This window comes from Lepidothrix coronata, unplaced genomic scaffold (genome assembly GCF_001604755.1).
Source record: "Lepidothrix coronata isolate B3197 unplaced genomic scaffold, Lepidothrix_coronata-1.0 Scaffold124, whole genome shotgun sequence".
Lineage (NCBI taxonomy): Eukaryota > Metazoa > Chordata > Aves > Passeriformes > Pipridae > Lepidothrix > Lepidothrix coronata.
The window spans coordinates 2908158-2927335 of NW_016690304.1; the positions used below are offsets into that span (position 1 = coordinate 2908158).

Sequence of the window (19178 nt, forward strand, 5' to 3'; positions counted from 1 at the left end):
GAACACAGAGATGAGTTTCTTCTCTGGCTGCTTATTCCATTCCACCTGGTGTGTGTCTTTGCTGGGAAGAGTAAGGAATTGTCCTGTTTTCGTTTTCCTTTTCCTTTTTTTTTACCCCCAACACCTTCAGTAATGTCTGACAAACTGGTAAAAGTACAGATTTCTGTTGACTTCCTAATATTTCAGGGCAGAGGTGAATAATCAGTGCTATCTCTAATAATGCCTCATGCCACAAGAGGACCCACTGACTTAAAGGGGACCACGTTGAACAAGTTCAGTTTAGTGAGGGCAAGAGAATGAAAATTTGGCTCCAAATCAGAGTAGGAAAAGTATTTCCTGCTAAACCAACGTTGTGTGGATTTCAATACTGTGTTTGAAAGATCCACTGCTGACAATTTTTAGAGATGCAGTACAGGCTAAATAAACACTGCCTTGCAGCAGCTTATATGTTGTATATGTATTAAATTTGACAGCTGTAAGAGAGGTGGCCAGTGTCTCTTGTATTCTTTGTGGTAAATTTTCCTAATTATGATATTTTTCATTGGTAGCCTATCACATTTTCCATACATATTTTCATAATCCTAGATGCACCCTTCTAAGATCTTCTCAGTATGTTTTACATGAGAGAACTAAAATGAGGTAGTTTTCTTTGCTAGAGTTCCAGTATTTCCAAACAGCTGTATAATTCACGTCAGGCTTCCCATTTGAAAATGAAAACAAACAATAACTGAAAATTATGAAAGAATGCAAAGTATCATTCAGGAAAAACTCCAGCACTGCAAAGAGTGCAGTTAAATTGTCATCTTCTCCCATACTTTAATTCAGTTCTCCTAATAGGAGTGAGAACTGAATTTGTCAATGACCTCTTAGAATAAATTAGTGTGGCATAACACTCTCCATAAAGCCTGTGTAAAAAAGACTCACCCTAGTTCTTGGAGCTGTTACATTTTCCATGTTTATTTAGTCTCTGCCCTGGCTGTTGAACTTGCCAACAGTGGTGTTGGCTGTAATGGTGTCTTTTTATGTTGACATCTAATTAGGAAATCGCCTTGGAAGAGAATTTCAACGTATGCTATTGACCATCCTTCTGTTTCTAATGACCTTTGGTCATGGCTCACTCAGCCAGGTTTGAACGCAATTAAATATTTTAATGAATTTCAACTTGGCTCTTTTCTAAAGCCTTAACTTAAATCATTATACTTTAAAACTCCCTTAGGAATTCAAATTGTCTTCAATGTGGACTTGCTCCAACAAAAAGACATTGTGTTCACAGTGACTGCAGTGTGAAAGGAGACCTTGTCTTTGCTGTATCAGCTCTAATACTCTTGATTTTTGCATGTTCACATGCCTTGAAAATCAGCTCTCTTTAAAAGTCATTAGCTGTTTTTCTTCGCATTTGTTCTAAAATTTTAATACTTCTAACCACATTATCCTCTTCTTCAGATGTGAGTGTTATGGCTGTTATCATTTAAGAGATGAGAAATTTCATTACCTTTTATTTCTATATCTCTGAGCTCTATAATTTTCATAGAGTAAAATGACATTATAAAGGACTGAGCTAAAGTTAATTTTAAATTATTAAAGTAAATAAATGAAATAATAGTAGAATAAAAGACATAAAAATTCTAACCAAGGAACTTTTTGCTTGCATGTATAAAATGGAAGAAAGTGGTTCAGCATCATCAAAGAACCCTGTAAAGTATTAATTAGATCTTACTCAGTATAAAAGTATTTTGAGGGGCATTATCTATTTATCTATCTAATGTCTTTTATTTATTTAATAGTCTGTTAATAATCTGCTTATGTATGGAATGTCAGGTACCTCCTACCAGTTTATGTAGCCTCTAAGAGGATTGTTTTCTGTACATTTGACTCGGACTTTGGGTGGGTTTTGACATCTGTGTAATGAAGTCTTTATATGAAACAGAATATGATGCTGAAAATGCTGAATATTTTTGCCACAAAAATACTGAAATGTGACATTTTAAACGTAGAAATAACAGGTCAGTCAGTTTGAAAGATTTTGGTAATCCTGGAGGGAATTTCATTCCACATGTTAATAAACATACATTTGTTAACAAGAACTGAGCCTTTTGTGGCAGTTTCACTAAAAAAGCAGAGAGAACTTTGGTTGTTTTATGAATTCTATGGAATCTTCACCAAGCAAAGTGTGAATAAATGTGTGTGTAAATGATGCATCTTAGACACCAGTACAAACTCTCTGTGACTGATCACATTCTGGCACAGTCCACTTTTGGCCATTTGTGGAATTTAGAGCCTTTTAAGAGTATGAGAGTGCAGTGCAAACAGCAGGATCGTTTTAGAGTACACTGAAGAAATAAAAATACATCACACCAGTAAGAAAGGTTTTGCTTCTTTAAACAACTTTTTTTTTTTTTTTTTTTTTAACCAGGGAAGAGTTTAAATAAATAGCTGTTTGTATCTGAGTTTCCATACCTATTTTAGAGTTTGAAATGTCTAATAAAACAACTGCAGTGTGAAAAATGTAGTCAGACAAAGGGCTATCTCATGCCCTTGGATTCAGAGCTGTATTACAGCTCATTCATTATGGTTAGTAATGCTCGATATTGTTTAATTAAGTGAATTAACAGACTAATGGAATTGCTTTAATTTATTGATCAGGAGAGCACACAAGAAGATAACAAGTTTTGAGAATTTAATTCAAGGAGCATTGGCAGTCTGTCTTTCTCTAATTGGTTTCAGATCATGCTGAGCCAACATGTTTTATCTGCCTCTTTCCTCTTCTTGTCATGCTTGTAGATTTACTGTTTAAGTCTTCATATTTTTCATTAAAGCCTCAGACAGCGTGATCTTTATAAAATGCTTGCTTAGAGTTATTTAAAACTCTTGCCAGGAAATAAAAAAAAGAGAATGATTACAGATAAGAAGCAACTTGTGAACTTTGACCCTGTGAGCCCAGTGCTGTCTGTTCCTCCCTTTTCTGCAGAGTATTCATCAGCATTAAACATTTTTTGAGCAGAACACAGTATGATTACATAGAAGAAGAGAGGTAAGTCATCTCAGGCCTACAGAGACTTCAGGTGTAGGGACTTGGTTCAGCTCCCATGACTGTGATTAACTGATCTAGCCTGTCCAGATCCCTCTGTAGAGCCTTCCAACCTCCAGCAGATCAGCTTGGCCCATAGACTTGTGTGTGTCTGAGTGGTGGAGCAGGTTGCTAAACACTTCCCCTTGGATTGTGGGGACTTCATTCTGCTCCCCATCCCAGCCTTCCAGTTCAGGGGCCTGGGTTGTCTGGAAAACAACTGGTCTTTCTTTTAAAGATTGAGGCAAGGAAAGTGTTAAGTACCTCAGACTTTTCCTTGTACTTTGTCACTGTTTTCCTCTGCATCCAACAGAGGATGGAGATTCTCTTTACCCTTCCTTTTTTTTGCTAATGTATTTACAGAAACCTTTATTATTGTCTTTTATGGCAGTAGCCAGATTAAATTCTACCTTCTTCCTGCCTTCCCAGTACCATGGCAAGAGAAATCTCTGAACATAAGGAGTGTTAAGAAGGTGACAGGAGTCTTTCTGGAGAAGATCTGGCTTCTCCTTTGGTTTATACTCCTACTTATTTTCTCATTAATCAACAGAAATGGATTCTTGCTACTAACTGGACGTTGGTCTATGGTACATGGGATGCACTTGTTTTTAATCAGGGCTGCAGTGTTTATCATTGCACTTTGCAAATTCTGTGGCTCTCTGAAATGTGGAGTAAATAACAGAGGAAAAGCAGCTTCCAAAGAATTACTTTTAAGAGTTAGGCTTTTCAGAGTGTCCTTTTGAGTGCAACAGGAACCTGGATCCACTTCTGTGCTTGCTATAGGAGCCTCTTGGCTGCTGCTTTGTAACTCATAAAAATAAATCATTGTCGAGCTGTGAGATGATAAATTCCAGATGAAATAAATTATAAGCACCTATGACACAAAGGTGATTGTGACACAGGTTAACACGGAAGACTTGAAGTCATCAGGAGCACGACTGAGTGTGAGAAATCCATATTGTGTCTGGTGATGAAGTTTGAAAATTATTTTGAGAGAGTTGGAAGGTGGGATATTGGACAAGCAGAGGCCTATTTGAAATAATTACTTGGACTGTGCAAATGCCTGCGTGCTCCAGTCAGTGACTAGGACCCCACTGCAGTCGACTCTTGGAAGCAATCAAGGAAAGGACATTGCTAAATGGTTTCCTTGAGCGTTTATTACTGTGTTTTGCTTCTGCAGCAACAGTTACCACTGAAGCGCGGTGCTCATAAGAGAATAACGTGGAAGTGATGTTCTGAAATTTCCCTCTATAGAGTGCTAATATTGGAAGGCAAATTCTAGGCTGGGAAAATAATCTCGGGAAATCATCTTGGCACGTTATTTATTGGTAGTATGGCAATGAAGTCAGTAGAATGGCTTGTCTGATCAACAATTATTTGTATCTCAAACCTGCTCAGATCATTCTGATCTAGAGAAATTTATTTTGTAACTTGTTCTTGCTTTGGGAGGCAGAAATGAGGAAATGCGTGCAGAACAAACAGTGTCTGCTTTATCGTCAAAATGCATGTCTTCAGACCTGCTTAAAATGAGAGCAAAGTCATCTGATATTTTCTGAATGGGAAAAGCTATGTGAACTGCTCTCCATAAATCTCTACAAAGGAGGCACATTGCCCATTCCATTACAGCAAAATATGGGGAGAGCAACTATTTTCTCATAAGTATGTGTGTTCTCTAATTGGAGTTTGAGAGGTTTTGAATGTTTTTTTTTTCAACCACATCTCTGAATAATTTAAAATAGTACATTTTGTGTAATTTAGTCTTTTAAAGAACCAGTACATTATTAAAACAGGAAGGTATTTTTCAACGAACAGCTTCCTTATGTCAGAATGGAAGTAAAAGTTGTTTTTTGTCCTTAATTCAACTTGTATTAATCCATGTGAAAATGAAGAGAAATATTTCACCAACAGAAAAAATAGTTCAGTGCTATTGCACAGTGGAAGATGATAGCACTGATATTCTGAAATACAAGTGCTCTTTCACTTCTGCAGCTCTAGACAAAGCAGAAAAGAGTAATTTCTCCTTATTCTTGAATAACAGATTGGTGTTTTGTAGCATTGGCCCTAAATCTGAACCAAGTATGTAGAAGGGGACTAAGTAAAGGATGTGCAGCAGGCCATTTGATTACATCCTCCTTATAACTTAGCTGGACTCCCAGGCAAGTGACATTAAAGGTGTGTGGTTTGTCAAACAGCATCTTGCACAGACTGCAGAAACAGTGTCTGCTGCCTCCCACACCTCTTGCTGTTGATGTGGAGACTGTAAAGTTTTTGCCGGGAATATGACTTTGTATTCTGTATTTAATGATGGCTCCTCCCGCCTTTCTGAATTGTAAGCAACGAAACACTTTGCACTGCATGTTTATAATCTCACATTTTTGTGGCCTGGCCTCTTCTTTAGCTAGGAAGCCATTAATTTTCATGGCCCATGTTGAGGTTCTCAGGATTGCCAAGGGAATGCCATTAGAGAATTTTGTCCACCTGAGACCGAACAAGCTCCAACCTGGGTAGTGCAGAAGCCTCTTCTCTTTGAACTCATTGCCTCATTTTTGTTACATATGACAGAAGAAGTTCCAGGGTTCCTGAATGTATGTGGAGGGATAGTGGAGAAAAAAATCAAAATGACTACATCAGGAGCTCGTAAAGACAACAGAGGATTCTCAGCTCTTAGTTGGCTTTACTGTAGGAGAAACTGCAGTCAGAGCTCATGTCTGTTCTTTGACATCACAGTGAGTTGTGAGACTACAGGAAGTGCCAGGGTACTTGGCTCTAGTCCTACACTTTTTGGTTTTGGTTTTTTTTCATGTGAAAGGAATGCTGTAATGTTTGTGAATGGAATATAATGTTCTTCTGTTTAAGTTATGAAATTGTGTGTGCAGTATCTGTGCTACGAAGTTATCTGTGGTAACTTCACAAACAGAAGCAGCTCTGCTTAAATCATAGAGATAAAATCAGTCCAGGTAGTTACCCAGAAGTGCCACAGAGAGCAAAAGTAGTAAAGGACTGCTACTTCTCAGCTTTCAGAAACTGTTCAAAGCACTTTGAAAAAGTGACAGGCGAAAAAGGGTGTGAGCGAATCTCTTATGGTTATTTACATTTGGTTATTGGTGAGGAAAAAAACCAAACTAGTATTTCTTTTCACCTCTAGACAGTAGAGATAAGAGAGGTTTTCTTGCCATTCACCCCACCAGTGGTGGTTCACACTGATAGAAGAATGACGCAGAAAGATCCAGATGTGGTTTTAAGTTTAACATGTGCTGATAACCTTTGTATGTCCAAGGCCCTTTTTTGATTTCTTGTTGGTGGCAGTGAAAAGAGCATATGTGTGTTTTCTGAAAATGGCTTGGTTTTTTATTTACTTTTGAGTAAAGAAGAGTTTTTCCCTTTCATCTAAAGACAAACTTCTCAGTGGATGTCCTGGCAGTTACCCTTCTATTTTTTTGAAGAGTGTTGCCCTTGGAGTTACACATTCGGTTTGTATTTGCTCGTGCTGGTTCTTACGTCTCTTTCCAGAGAGCCAAATGCATTATTAATGTTTAGGTTGCTTCAGGACATAAGAAAGTGAGGGAGCTTGCTAGTAGAACTCCTGCCAAATGAAGAATTGAAGCTATGGGATTAAGTACATTCCTAAAAGGATGATGATGATGATTCTATAGCTGTGTTGTTGTCTAACATGTTGATGATTATATAAAAAAAAGGAAGAAACCTCTAAAAAAAGACTGGACCATACATCAATTTAGTGAGTTTGGGAATCATTAGAGACTTTATCCCTGTTTTATTCAACCCCACAAGAGGGTGCAGCAGCTTTGGGCTAAGTTCTGGAGAAACATGTCATAATTTGAAGCAGAGGGTGTATGACAAACTTTATAGGTATATTTTGAGTAGCTTCTTACACACTTATAAAGTGGGAGCACTGTGGAGCACTATGGATAGCTTTTGGTCACCTTAAACTGTACTCAGCTCTTGTTTGCACACATTGTAATTAAATTTACTTCGACCTAAGGGAATAGCCAGGAGTGGGAATTGATGAAAGCAAGCACTGCAAATGCGAGGCTTGGAAATCAACTCTGGGGCAGAGAGAAAATCTGAAAACAACAGATCATACAAAAAGTGGAAGATAATGAAGCCAAATGGAAAAGAATAGAGAGTCTTGCAGTTTTGTGTTGGCGTTTCTGTTCTGTCACCCCTATTGTTACAGAATTCAGGAATGTATACTTTGGGTGAGAAAGCTTTCTTTCATTTTTTGGCAGCAAACACTTCAAATGCAACTAGAAAGTCTCCAGTTAACCTCTAGTGGTGCTGAAGGAGGGAGAGTAAAATAAATTACAAATAGCTATAAACACTGCCTTAACTTGATTTTTGGTTATGAGAGCAGTGAGACTGAAATGAAGGCTGCAGCGTGGCAAACATGAAATGCTACCTTGCCTGATGATTCCAGGGTGTGTGTTGTAAATCATCAGTGAAAATCTACTGCAGCTGCTTATTATCCTCAAAGAGGAATTACCTAGTGGCTGTTCAACAGCATATACAGCTTGGGCTTGAGCTCAGTCAAATGCCCATGGAATGGGTCACACTGGAGCACTCTACATCTATGATCAGCACTAGCTGTCAGTTCTGTAGTCAGCTTGCTGACTGAAGGGGGGGGACTGAAGGGACTGAAGATGAGTAGAGGTTTGGCTTTGGTTTTTTTCTTTCCCTTCTGCTGCTGTTGTTCATTTTTCCAATTCAGTGACTGTAGTTTTAGCAAAGGTATAGAGAAGTGGTTGCTGTAGTTACTTCTGAAGTGCTTGGTTTTCCAGAACTGACTGGAAAACAGTCCATTACTTTTGGTCTTCTGCCTCATTCCCTGGACATCAGTACTACATGTGAGCTTACAGTGGGTAATTCATCTACAGGGCCTGTAACCAGTAAGCTAAGTCACTGTTTTGGAGGATTTACAAGATGTGTAGTTCTTCTTGATTATATAAATGTAAATAAATAAACGTTTATAGACTTGCTCCTGATGGTAATCACTGTGATAACAAAATATTTCTAAACTGCTTAGAGCTTTGCAGCTGTCACATGCTTGTGAGGTGAAAAAGACTATTCACAGATAGAGAAACAGAGAAAGTCAGAGGAGAAGGTTCATGATTTCCTTGAAGGTAGCAAGGAAGCTGGACCTCCAATTCTCCTCCCACACAAATCTTTGCCTCTCTGTTACAGGTCCTACAGCTGGGCTGGTATTGTGCATCTCTGAAAAATACCAGTCCTATTTTTAACAATAGTGTATGCGAGCAGAAATGTGGGAGACAATAAAAAGAGTTTTTTCAAATATATTAATGGAAATAGGCAGTATAGAACTATCATTGGTCTGTTCCAGGATCAGGATGTTCACCTCCCAGACAGCAGAGGAGTTTAGTGTTTTCTTTGCCTCTGTCTTCAACATGGATGATGGACCAAGGGGGTCTCAGTGCCCTGAGCTGGAGGACCATAAGTGCGAGAACAAGCAACTTCCAGTCGACCCTGAAATTGTGTGGGATCTGCTGCTCCAGCTGGATCCCTGAAAATCTACGTGGCCTGCTGGGATTCGTCCCAGAATCGTCAAATAGCTGCTGGTGTCATCGGAAAACCTCTCTTGATGATTTTGGAGTGGTCTTGGGAATCCAGAGAGGTCTCAGATGACTGGAAGCTGGCAAACGTTGTCCTGATTTTCAAGAAGGACAAGAAGCAGGACCCCAGAAACTACTGCTACTGCGATTGAGGCCTGTCAGTCTCACTTCAGTGCCTGGAAAAGTTATGGAGAAGATTATTCTGGGAAGTATTGAAAAACACCTGAAAGACAGTAATTGTTCACAGCCAGCACAGCTTCATGAGGGGAAAGTCCTGCTTATCCAACCTGATTTCCTTCTATGGCAAGGTAACCCACCTAGCCAATCAAGAGAAGCCAGCTGCATTTGAGTAAAGCTTTTGATCCTGTCTCTCCCAGGATCCTTCTGGATAAACTGTCCAGCCCACAGCTGGATAAACACACCGTGTGGTGGGTGAGCAGTTGGCTCATGGGTTGAGCACAGAAGGTGACAGTCACTGGGGGGGACACCAGACTGGTGACCTGTCACTGGTGGGGTTCTGCAGGGCCCCGTGTTGGGCCCTGTGCTCTCCAGCGTCTTCATCAGTGACTTGGATGCAGGACTGGAAGGGACACTGAGCAAGTTTGCAGACAACACAAAACTGGGAGGAGCTGTTGACTCCCTCGAGGGCAGGGAGGCCCCACAGAGAGACCTGGACAGATCCCAGAACTGGGCAATCACCAACCAGAGGAAGCTCACCAAGGGAAGTGCCGGATTCTGCACCTGGGATGGGCCAACCCGGGGTGTATGGACAGAGTGGGGAATGGGAGGCTGGAAAGCAGTGCCAGGAAAGGGCCCTGGGGGTCCTGGTTGATGGCCAGTTGTCCATGAGTCAGCAGTGCCCTGGCAGCCGGGAGGGCCAACCCTGTCCTGGGGGGCATCGGGCAAAGCATCGCCGGCTGGGCCAGGGAGGGGATTGTCCTGCTCTGCTCTGACCTGGGGAGGCCTCACCTGCAACATTGGGGCAGTTTTGGGCACAGGTAGTATATAAGAAAGATATTAAGACATTAGAGAGTGTACAAAGCAGGGCAGTGAAAATGGGGAAGGGCCTTGAGGGAAAGCCATATGAGGAGCAGCTGAGGGCACTTGGTGTGTTCAGCTGGAGAAGATGAGGCTGAGGGGAGACCTCACTGCAGTTACAACTTCCTTGTGAGGGGAAGACACTGGGCTCTGCTCTGTGATGACCAGTGACAGACTCCAGGGAATGGCCTGAAGTTGTGTCAGAGGAGGTTTAGGTTGGATAGTGGAAAGAGGGTCTTCCCCCAGAGGGTGGTTGGGCACTGGAACAGGCTCCCCAGGGCAGGGGTCACGGCACCAAGTGACAGAGTTCAAGAAGTGTTTGCATGATGCTCTCAGGCACAGGGTGTGACTCTTGGGGATGGTCCTGTGCAGGGTTGGACTCGATCCTTTTGGGTCCCTTCCAACGTACCATATTCTGTGATATGAAAGAAGTTTTAACTTCTAAAAGTAAGATCTATAATGAAGTATAATAAAGTTGTCACAGCTTTTGTGCAGAATGTGAGCACACTGCCCACAGTGATTATCCGGTCTTTCAAATTACTCTTGATAAGAAGCACCCTTTCATAATATATAAATATAATATATTTATAATATAATATATAAATTCTACTTGTAGGCTTGATATAATGAGGAGTTCACGGCCTGTATAAAGTTTCATATGCTTTTCTTAGTTGAAAAAAAAAGTATTTAAGTATATAAGAATATATGTTATATCCTGTAACATGGCATAGAGAAAGAACTCACCTGTAGAGGTTGTGTTGATTGCCAGTGTTTTGTCTTATGCAAGCCTGACCTATGAAGTTAGAGGACTTCATTTAACTGAACAGGGCATATTGCTTTGCATTCTGTGATTAGTTTCAAAACAAAACTGCAGAGATATCTGAAAGGTCAGAGGTGACACAGCTCCATAACGTTAGCATTTAGTAGAATAAAATCCTAATACAAAGTAAAACACAGCAACTGTGTGAATTACAATTTTTTCTTTTTTCTTTTTTTTTTTTAAACCATCACAGTTTCAAAGAACATTTGAATCTTTAAGAAATGTATCCAGTAAATCTGAGCTACAGAAAACCTACCAGAAGTTTCGAAAAGATCTGGAAAATCTGGATTATTTGGCATACAAACGTCAGCAGGTAAGAACACGGGAGCTTGGTAAGAAGGCATAGAATACTGGACATAAACCCGGTGGATGGTAAAAGGGATGTGTTTGATGGAGTCCCCTGTGCTGTCAGTAGGGTTTGTGCTTTGTGCAGGGTTGTCAGGTGAGGCAGCAGGAGGGGTGACAAGGCTGTTTAACGCGTACGATGTTGGACTGCCTGTGTTGTGATTTCTCAGCAGAGAGGAGGACAGGCAAAGCAAGTAAGTGAGGCTTAGCAGATGTTGAATTTTGCATTAACATGTAACAGTTTATTGTTGCACTTCTATTAAGTGCCTAGAAGTACTGTTTGCATTCTTTTACTTGAAAAATGAGCTAAATCCCTAAGTTAATGGAATTTGATACTGACTGTACATTCAAACCACTAATTGTTTCTTCTTTAGAAATGAATTTCTGAGGTTAGATTGCATAAGACTTTGAAGCATACACAGTCTTTGACTTGTGCTTGCAAGATCAAGGTTAAATTGAATTATTAACATGTATTTACTGTTGGATATTCTGTCACTTATACATAGCTTATGGGAAAATGTCAGCTCTCATAATAAGTATTCACATTTTTATTGTCTTGATAACATAAGACTTTGCCTCTTTCAGTGTGCAGGAGAAATGCTGTGACACTTCTTGTTGTGGTTTGTGTTTTCCTTAAATCGGTCGCTTGGTGTCAGTGTTGTCAAACAGTTCATTTGCTTGGGAGCAAATCACTTGCAGCTGTTTCTATCAATATAATTGATTAGATTACCTGGGTCTTAGTTAATTTGCACTGTATACCTGAGCAGTAGTTATATGGTTATGCTGAGTAGTATTTTATCTGCTTGTTGATACCAAGATTTTCTCAATATATCTCAATAGAACTTGCTGCAGAAGTTCTGCAGTGAGGGATTTGAAAAGCTGCTGTATCTATTTAGTGTAGAAGATGCTTTGAATTTCGTCCTGCTGGGATAAGGAAGTGATTTTTCTGTGAAAAGATAGACAATTGTTTTGAGTACTGTGCAAAAATCACAGCCCTGGTTTGGGACTGAAGCTATTGTGAGTTTGTGACATGTTTGTGGAGTATGGGCATTTAATTGATAACAATTTATGTACTCTCATATTAGCTTAAGGGTATATTCATAGCCCCACTGTCAAAATGTTGAGTAACTGCTATCTGTTTGGAGACAAACATTTATATATAATGTGAATATGAATCCATTCAAGGTAAAATAAGTGGTTTATGTACTAAAAGTAACGAATATTGCTTTTGAATGAAACACAGTTATCCGCTCCTGTCCTTTTTCTTCAGACATAAGGCATGAAGTGGAATAAAGCAATGTGATTCTTCAGTGGTAAAATTTATAGGACAGATGGGAAATTGAAACTGTGCCTTTTAAATGTTGTTTCAAATGACCCACCTTGACTCTGATTTATAAGCACAGACCACACGTCGATGAGTGGTAGCAGTATACAAGAGGCAAACTTGTTTGGAATGGTGGTTTATATTAAGCTGTTTTTAACTGGCAATATTCAGAATGTGGTAGATCATCCCGAATTTTCAGATAGCCAGCAGATTGCCAACAGAAATGTCTCTTTAAAATGCTCAGTGAGGTCAAGAATGCAGTTCTGCCTTTCTTTATACTAAACCCCCAAAGTTGTTAGCAGATGTTGGTCAGCCTTTCAAAAACTTCAGGTTCTAATTTTGCACGTGGTTGAGTTGAGCTGGTGTGGAAGTGGTCAGGGTGGCGAAATTCTTTGGTGGTTACAGAGCAGGAAGATGGGAAGTTCTTGGAGTTGGAGACATCGTGTTGGAAAGCAGAACGATGTGGATGACATCTAGTATTTTGGTCAAGAAGCCTGAACAATGCTCTTTGCCATTCTTCTGTGTCCCAAACATGATATGAAGTATTAAACCACTTCTATATGTCACATCTCGTTACTGTTGCTGTCTGTAGAGGACTCCCAGTGTGCTTAAATCTGCTTCAGTGTGTTAAACTGACTTAAAATTCCTTGCTTTTCGGTGATCTCAATATTTTGTTGCTCAGTTGCTTGCTTATTGCTCTCTCTCCTCAATCCAGATGGATGTCCCTTCATCCATGAAACTTATGGTGACCTAATCTTTCTGTGTGCTTCCAGAGTTGTGTTGCATGTGCCAGAGAAATTCCTTTGGGTTGGGAACATCAGTTTATAGCCAGGCTGCCATTTTGAAGCCTGCCAGGAGATTCCTGTCTCTCAGAAATGTTTTTCTTTCTTGTCCAGGAGATAGTCTGGCAACTCCTTTGAACTAAAACAAGCTTTTGAGTTCTTTGATACTGTCTCATCTCTGAGATTTGACTAAAAAAGAATAGCTCCATGCCACAGTGAGTAGTAGAACTACTCTCTTGCTCTGTGACTTTTTGGAATGTTTCCAATAAGAGCTAAGTCAGCTTTACATGGGTTTGGATTAACCTAAATATTAACACATCTGCAATATGAATAATTACAGGGGAAATGAGATAGGACAAAATGGTAAAGCACTTGGGGATAAGAGAGGACTCTGATCCCAACACTGCTCTTGGAATACTGTAGTAGGTGCAGGCTTCCTTTTTTCTTGTGTGTGTCTTTGTTCCTATTGAAGGGAAGTGGTCCATATATTGTTCAGATGGAACAGTACTGGTTTAAGGCTATTCATTGTAATTATCTTACTGTAAGGTCATTTCAGGAATATTGGGCAATAGCTACAATAAAAATAGAATTATAATCAAATCCAATGGTATTTAGCACCTGTCAAACTGAAAAATTATCACAGTTGCTGCTGGTTTCAGTGTTAACAGTGCCTTTAGGGTGCTGCTGGCTGTAATCCAGAACTTAGTTTTTGCCTAGAATTCTCCACCAGTGTGGTCATCTAACTGTTGACAGCAGGACTTTAGTATGTGTACACACACAAAAGCAGTATCCTGTTGTAAAGCTATGCTAATTTAAAGTTTCCTTATTTGATTTGATTTTGGTTTTGGTTGTATTCCCTCAAGGTAATTGTGTGTTAAAGTTCTGAATCTATGTGAAACCATTTTCGTTATTCCATTTTAAAATCCTTTTAGGATTGCTTTCTGACGACTGTTGTGTTAGAAATTCAAGAAGTTAAGGGCTGTATCAAAGATGCTTATGGGAAATAATGTTTCCACGAGATGGAGCAGAGCCATTGCCTGTTTTACTTCACATTAGCCCATTGTGAAATGGGCCCATGCCAAATTTGCATTTTAAAAGTTTTAATTTTGTATGCAGACTTGCTCCTACAGTCAAATGATATTTCTTTTTGTTAAAATGGACCGAGTGCACTTTTATTCTCTGCCTTTGATTGTTCAAAACTTTGGGGGGAGAGAATTGAGAAGGTGAACGTGTGAAGATTTGTGGGGCAAACAATTTACAAAGTATGCTGAAATTTGGAGGGAGTTCAGGGGGAATTATTTGTTGTTAAGAAAACAAGCATAATGATAGAAAACGTAAAGAACTCAGTCATGGGGCTTCTCTGGAAAAATTTATGGCTTAGAAATGTCAGAAATAGAGGTACTTGATTAAAGCTCTGTTCTAGTACACAGAAATATGACAAAATCCAATGGATGGAAGTCAGAAAAATTCAAACAGGAAAGCAATTGACAATTAACTACAGAGATGGCTTAGTTAAGAGGTGCAGTACATTAATCATTGCTTGTAGCCTTTATAGCCATTATCCATGCCTTTCTAAAAGATATGGAGTAACTGAGATGCAAATCAAAGGGCAGGAATTAGGAAATATTTATGGCTTGTGCTGTTTAATGAATTTGAATGAGAATTCACTTCTTTTTTTTTTTCTCTAGACTTAGGAATGACAGTGCATTTGGCTGTGTATTTGAGGGTAAAGGCAGAATTATGTCTTTTGAATTGCTATCTTGGATTAATAAATGGGTGAATTTGTTTACTTTTGTATTTACCACTCTGCCACTGTACAAACATTTGCAGGGTTGGATGTAGTGAAATCTTGTTTAGGATTTTTCAAAGAAACCTAGGACTTCACTCTTGAGTAATTTTAAGGACATACAGGCATTTGATTCCCATTAGTTTTCTGAAAACGCCTTCTCTCCTTTCCCCCTTTAATATTTAGTCACACAATATTGATTATAAAATGAGAGTATAGGTTGTATTTCCAGTATTCTAGCTGCTTATTATCCCTTGACGTAAGAACAACTATCTATCATGTTGTTGTGTAATTAAAGTAGTTGATTTATGCATTCATTTTAAAAAAAGCAAACAACAAATCAGTCTCAGTGTCTAAGAGAGTAAAAAATTATGACAGTTCTGTTTTGAGGCACCTGAGGTGTTTTAGTAATTCTGTGATTATAGTTCTGTCGCTCGGCCATTGCTTCTGTCTGTCCTGTGTATCTGTGTGGCTTCCTTAATGGGTGAAGAGGGTTTCCTTCTCCCTGCCCACCTGAAAGTGCTGATATTCCCCTGTTTATATTTTTTTATACATATTCAGGGTGGTAGGGAGGAAGACTTTTGTATCCCCCCTCCACATTTGCCACAGTGTGTGCTGTCGTTTTCCAGCTCAGCTTCTCAGCTGGACTTGCCTGCCTGTAGTGCCAGCCTTGCACGATCTTAATTTGCAAGCAATTTGTATCTCACTGCGTGCAGTTTTTCTGTCTCTGCATGGAAGCTGGACCTCTGAGGGGAAAAAAAAAACTTTTCTGGGAAAATAAAACAGAGAACTTATTTTTTAAAAACAATGGTTTGGCAGCTTCTGTGTTTGGTGTGGGTTTTATTTTGGTGTGTGTGGCCCATGAAATGGAGATTTGGTGAGCTCACTGTACAGCTGCTCAGGGAGCAGGGGGAGGGTTTTTCTGGTCTTCTCATATATAGAGTTTTTACTTTTAAAAATCTGAACATCAAAATTAGGTAAAATATGCAAGAAACTTCAGGGGGAAAACTAGAAAGTGTAGTTGTATAGTTGGTCACATTTGCATCCATGTGTCTGATACCTGTTCTGTTGTTAGTGCCAAAGCTGCTCGATGCTGGTGGCTTCATCCAGCCTGATCTTAGTGTGCTGAGGGAATAACAAGAAGTTGATTTTTACCAAGTAATTAAAAGTGTTATTATAAAGGAGCACTCTAATTCTAAAAATGTATTGAAATTGCTGCTGAAAGTATAAACACTGGCAAACTGAAGAGTGCGTGGGATTCCTCTTCGGACCAATGAAGGTGTATCCAAAACTCGGAGGAACAATTTGCACTTAATTGCTTTTTCTGCAGCTGTGATAAATGGATGAAATTTAAAGAGACAAGGAAGTATGTTTTTGTCTTCCAAATGTACAAGGAGTGAAGCAGTTGCTCAAATCCTACCAACAATGCAGTCATGAAGGTCTTGCTGTCTCACACGTCTTTGAAATGTTGTCCTGTGAGTTAGTGTGTTTTGGAATTTGGGGGAAATGGACAGAATTCTGGTTTATTTTTGCATCTAGAATGAGAATTATGAGAAATAATATCTTCCCCCTTTTTATATAGCCTCTGAAGAATCTAAGTAGTTAGTATGTAAAGTCTTCAGCCTCCAAGATAAGAAGACTCAAACTATTATCTGAGGTGCCCATAGCAAAACCCCTTCAAAACTTTGATATTAGAAGGGGGGAGTTCTGAAACAGTGATCTATTTTTCAGAAATAAAACTAGTGATACTGTAAAGAGGTTGAGATAGACATGTGGGATTTCTTTAAACCTGCCTCTCACTTTCCTGAGAAAACAGAAGGGGACCTGTTGGGAGCCTGGGAGTTGAGCAGAGGGCTAAAAAGGCTCCCCCCCTCAGGCTCCCCCCTTTTCAAAGCTCAGACTGTTGCTGTTTCTATGAAACAGTTACTTTTAGCTGTGCCCAAGATGTCCTGAGTTTGGATAGAAGGTTCCTGTCTAGTCTTGCCTCTGATAAATGTAGCTAAAATGTCTTAGGAGCCAAGGATGGATGGTGCTTCAAGTTCAACCATGGAGTCCCCAGGTCATTCAAAAACAAACAATACCAAACAGAGTGTGACACTGGGAAGGAAATGAGGTCTTCAGCTGGAATTAAGTTACAAAAACAACTAAGTAAGTAATATTAAAAGGGCATGACTTTAAAAAGCTGATAAAGAATATTGAATGCATTCCATGGGGGACTTGCAAACACCACTGATTTTGTACCTGGACATTTGCTTTGGTGCCATATATGTCTCCTATAGGAAATTTGATGTGTGGGCAGTTTATTTCAGTGGCAAACAGGGACTCAGCTTAGAACTCCATACTTTCAGTAGACTAGAAACCAGATTTTTCCCCCAAATGAAATAGACTGTTACTTCAGATGGTATGTTTATTCTAAGGTGGGACAAAACCACAATTTGTGGAATGTAAACGGGATCAGAGTCTAAGGAGAATAATACTTAATGATGCAGCAATAACTGACAATATGACAGAGCATTCTGCCAGGCAGCAATGTCCACTCAAGGAACAAACAAACTATACTTTTATACAGCAGGAGTGAGGTGAGCCTTAAAAGGACAAAATCATTTAGAGTTGATAGTTTTTGATTTCTTGGGACAGTTTATTAAAAGAAAACAACAAAAAAAAAGATAGTGCAAAGTATTTGTCAAGTGTATTTTAACAGATGCCATCACTGAAAAAGCTGAGTTTAGTAAGCTCTTTCATGTTTATTCTAGATGAAGCTGCATACTGTGCTCCCCAGCCACGCTGACAGTTGTCTTTATCTAAAATGTTGTTAAAACCTCCAGTGACAGATTCCACAACATCCCTGACTCTTCTTACATTTCAAGTTCTTTTTCCTAGTGTTTAGTCTGAATCCCTCTTTAATACATTCATGATCATGGCATCTTGTACTTCCTACTATAAAAATAAGAATCAGATTATTCCTTTTTGCTTTGCTGTGCTCTTGTGTGTATTATCACGATCGTGCCTGTCTCTCAGGTTTCTCTGCAAGTTGCTCATCTTTCCTGCTAAGTCATGCTTTTGACATCTTCTGTTATATCCTGTGGCTCAAATGCTTCTACCCCATTATTAAAGGATGCTGTTGATAAGTAGAATGGAAGGATTTCTTCCGATGTCCTCTGTTTACACATATGTGATTTGACTTCTCTTGGTAGCACAACCATCTTTGTGACTTTTTTAGGCAGTTCCTGTGAAGTGTTGCCTAATGGGTTGTTAGCAATCATCCCTTGTGCAGCTGACTGTTCCTGCCTGTGTGATGACTTGTGCTGCCCTTCCTGAACTCCATCCTACCTGAGAGCAGCAAATGCCTATTTATAAACATCACTGTGAGTTCAAATCCTGCCCTCCAGTGCACTAATGGTTCCTTGGCCTCCCCTCCCCAGGAAATCCCTTTCTATTTTCTTATCCCAGTTATGTTCCGTAGTGAGGCAACCAAAACAGACCCCTGCAGAAAATCATTTAATGCATGTCTGTAGTTGCAGAGAATCATTGGTAATTGCTTTAAAGAAATCTCTATTGATTCCAGAGAAATTTAGTCTATTTTTCTCCCATGTATTTATACAAAAGTTATATGAGACTATCAAAATCTAGTCCTATTATGAGATATTTGCTACTAATGCTATGAATACAAGAACAGAAGCATAAAGAAATTAGGCTGATTTGGTGAGACTGGCTTTGGACAAAAAACCAGCCTGGTGGCTATTACTCATTCCTGTATTTATTTCTAGATAAATAAATAGTGTCCTTCATTATTTGTTCTATTTTTTTTCTTCAGGAGTCTAAGTGTAGCTGACTGATTTTCTGGAATGTAACACATCTGCATAGTCTACAGAAAAAGTGAGAATTATAGAGGATGCTTCCTCTGTTGAACACTATAAAAAAGTGATGTATGTGCTATTTTAATTTGACATTCTTTTCTTTGATTTCTTTCAAAGTAAAATGGTTTGGAGCAGTAGGGAGTGGGGATTATAATAAAATTTTCCTTACTGAATAGTGAAGGAAAACAAAGAGCCAGTCATATAGATGTCTTGTAAGCATTTTCAAATTTGCTTTCTGACAGCCTTCTGTTGTGACCTTGAGCAAGCCTCTTAGTACGGGGTCTACTGGAGGACAACCCTACGTGCCTCCATCTAAGAGGTGAAAATTTATAGGTGTATCAGGACTTGCAGGTGAGATTCTGTGGATGTTTGAAGTTCCTTTTGTCAGACTATGACAGATTTATGTCAGACTAGGTAAAAGGTTCAGTCTGAGCACCACTGACATATTTTTACAGGATCAGGTCAGTATATAGCATATAGTCTGAGCTACTGTTTTTGTTCGTGGTGAGAGGTTTGGGGTGTTTTGTTTTTTTTTTTTTTTTAAATTTAATATGAGAATAACCTGCTTTTTAGA

General features: G+C 39.3%; 1 protein-coding gene across 10 annotated transcripts in view; it reads left to right on the forward strand.

Moving 5' to 3' along the window:
- The window catches only part of CTNNA3 (catenin alpha 3), a 438877-nt gene that overhangs the window by 34423 nt on the left and 385276 nt on the right, over positions 1-19178 (forward strand). For all 10 annotated transcript variants that reach the window (XM_017826101.1, XM_017826103.1, XM_017826104.1 and 7 more), the window contains one exon: positions 10704-10823. In XM_017826101.1, coding sequence (XP_017681590.1) covers positions 10704-10823 — 120 coding nt within the window. The remainder of the gene's footprint in view (positions 1-10703; positions 10824-19178) is intronic.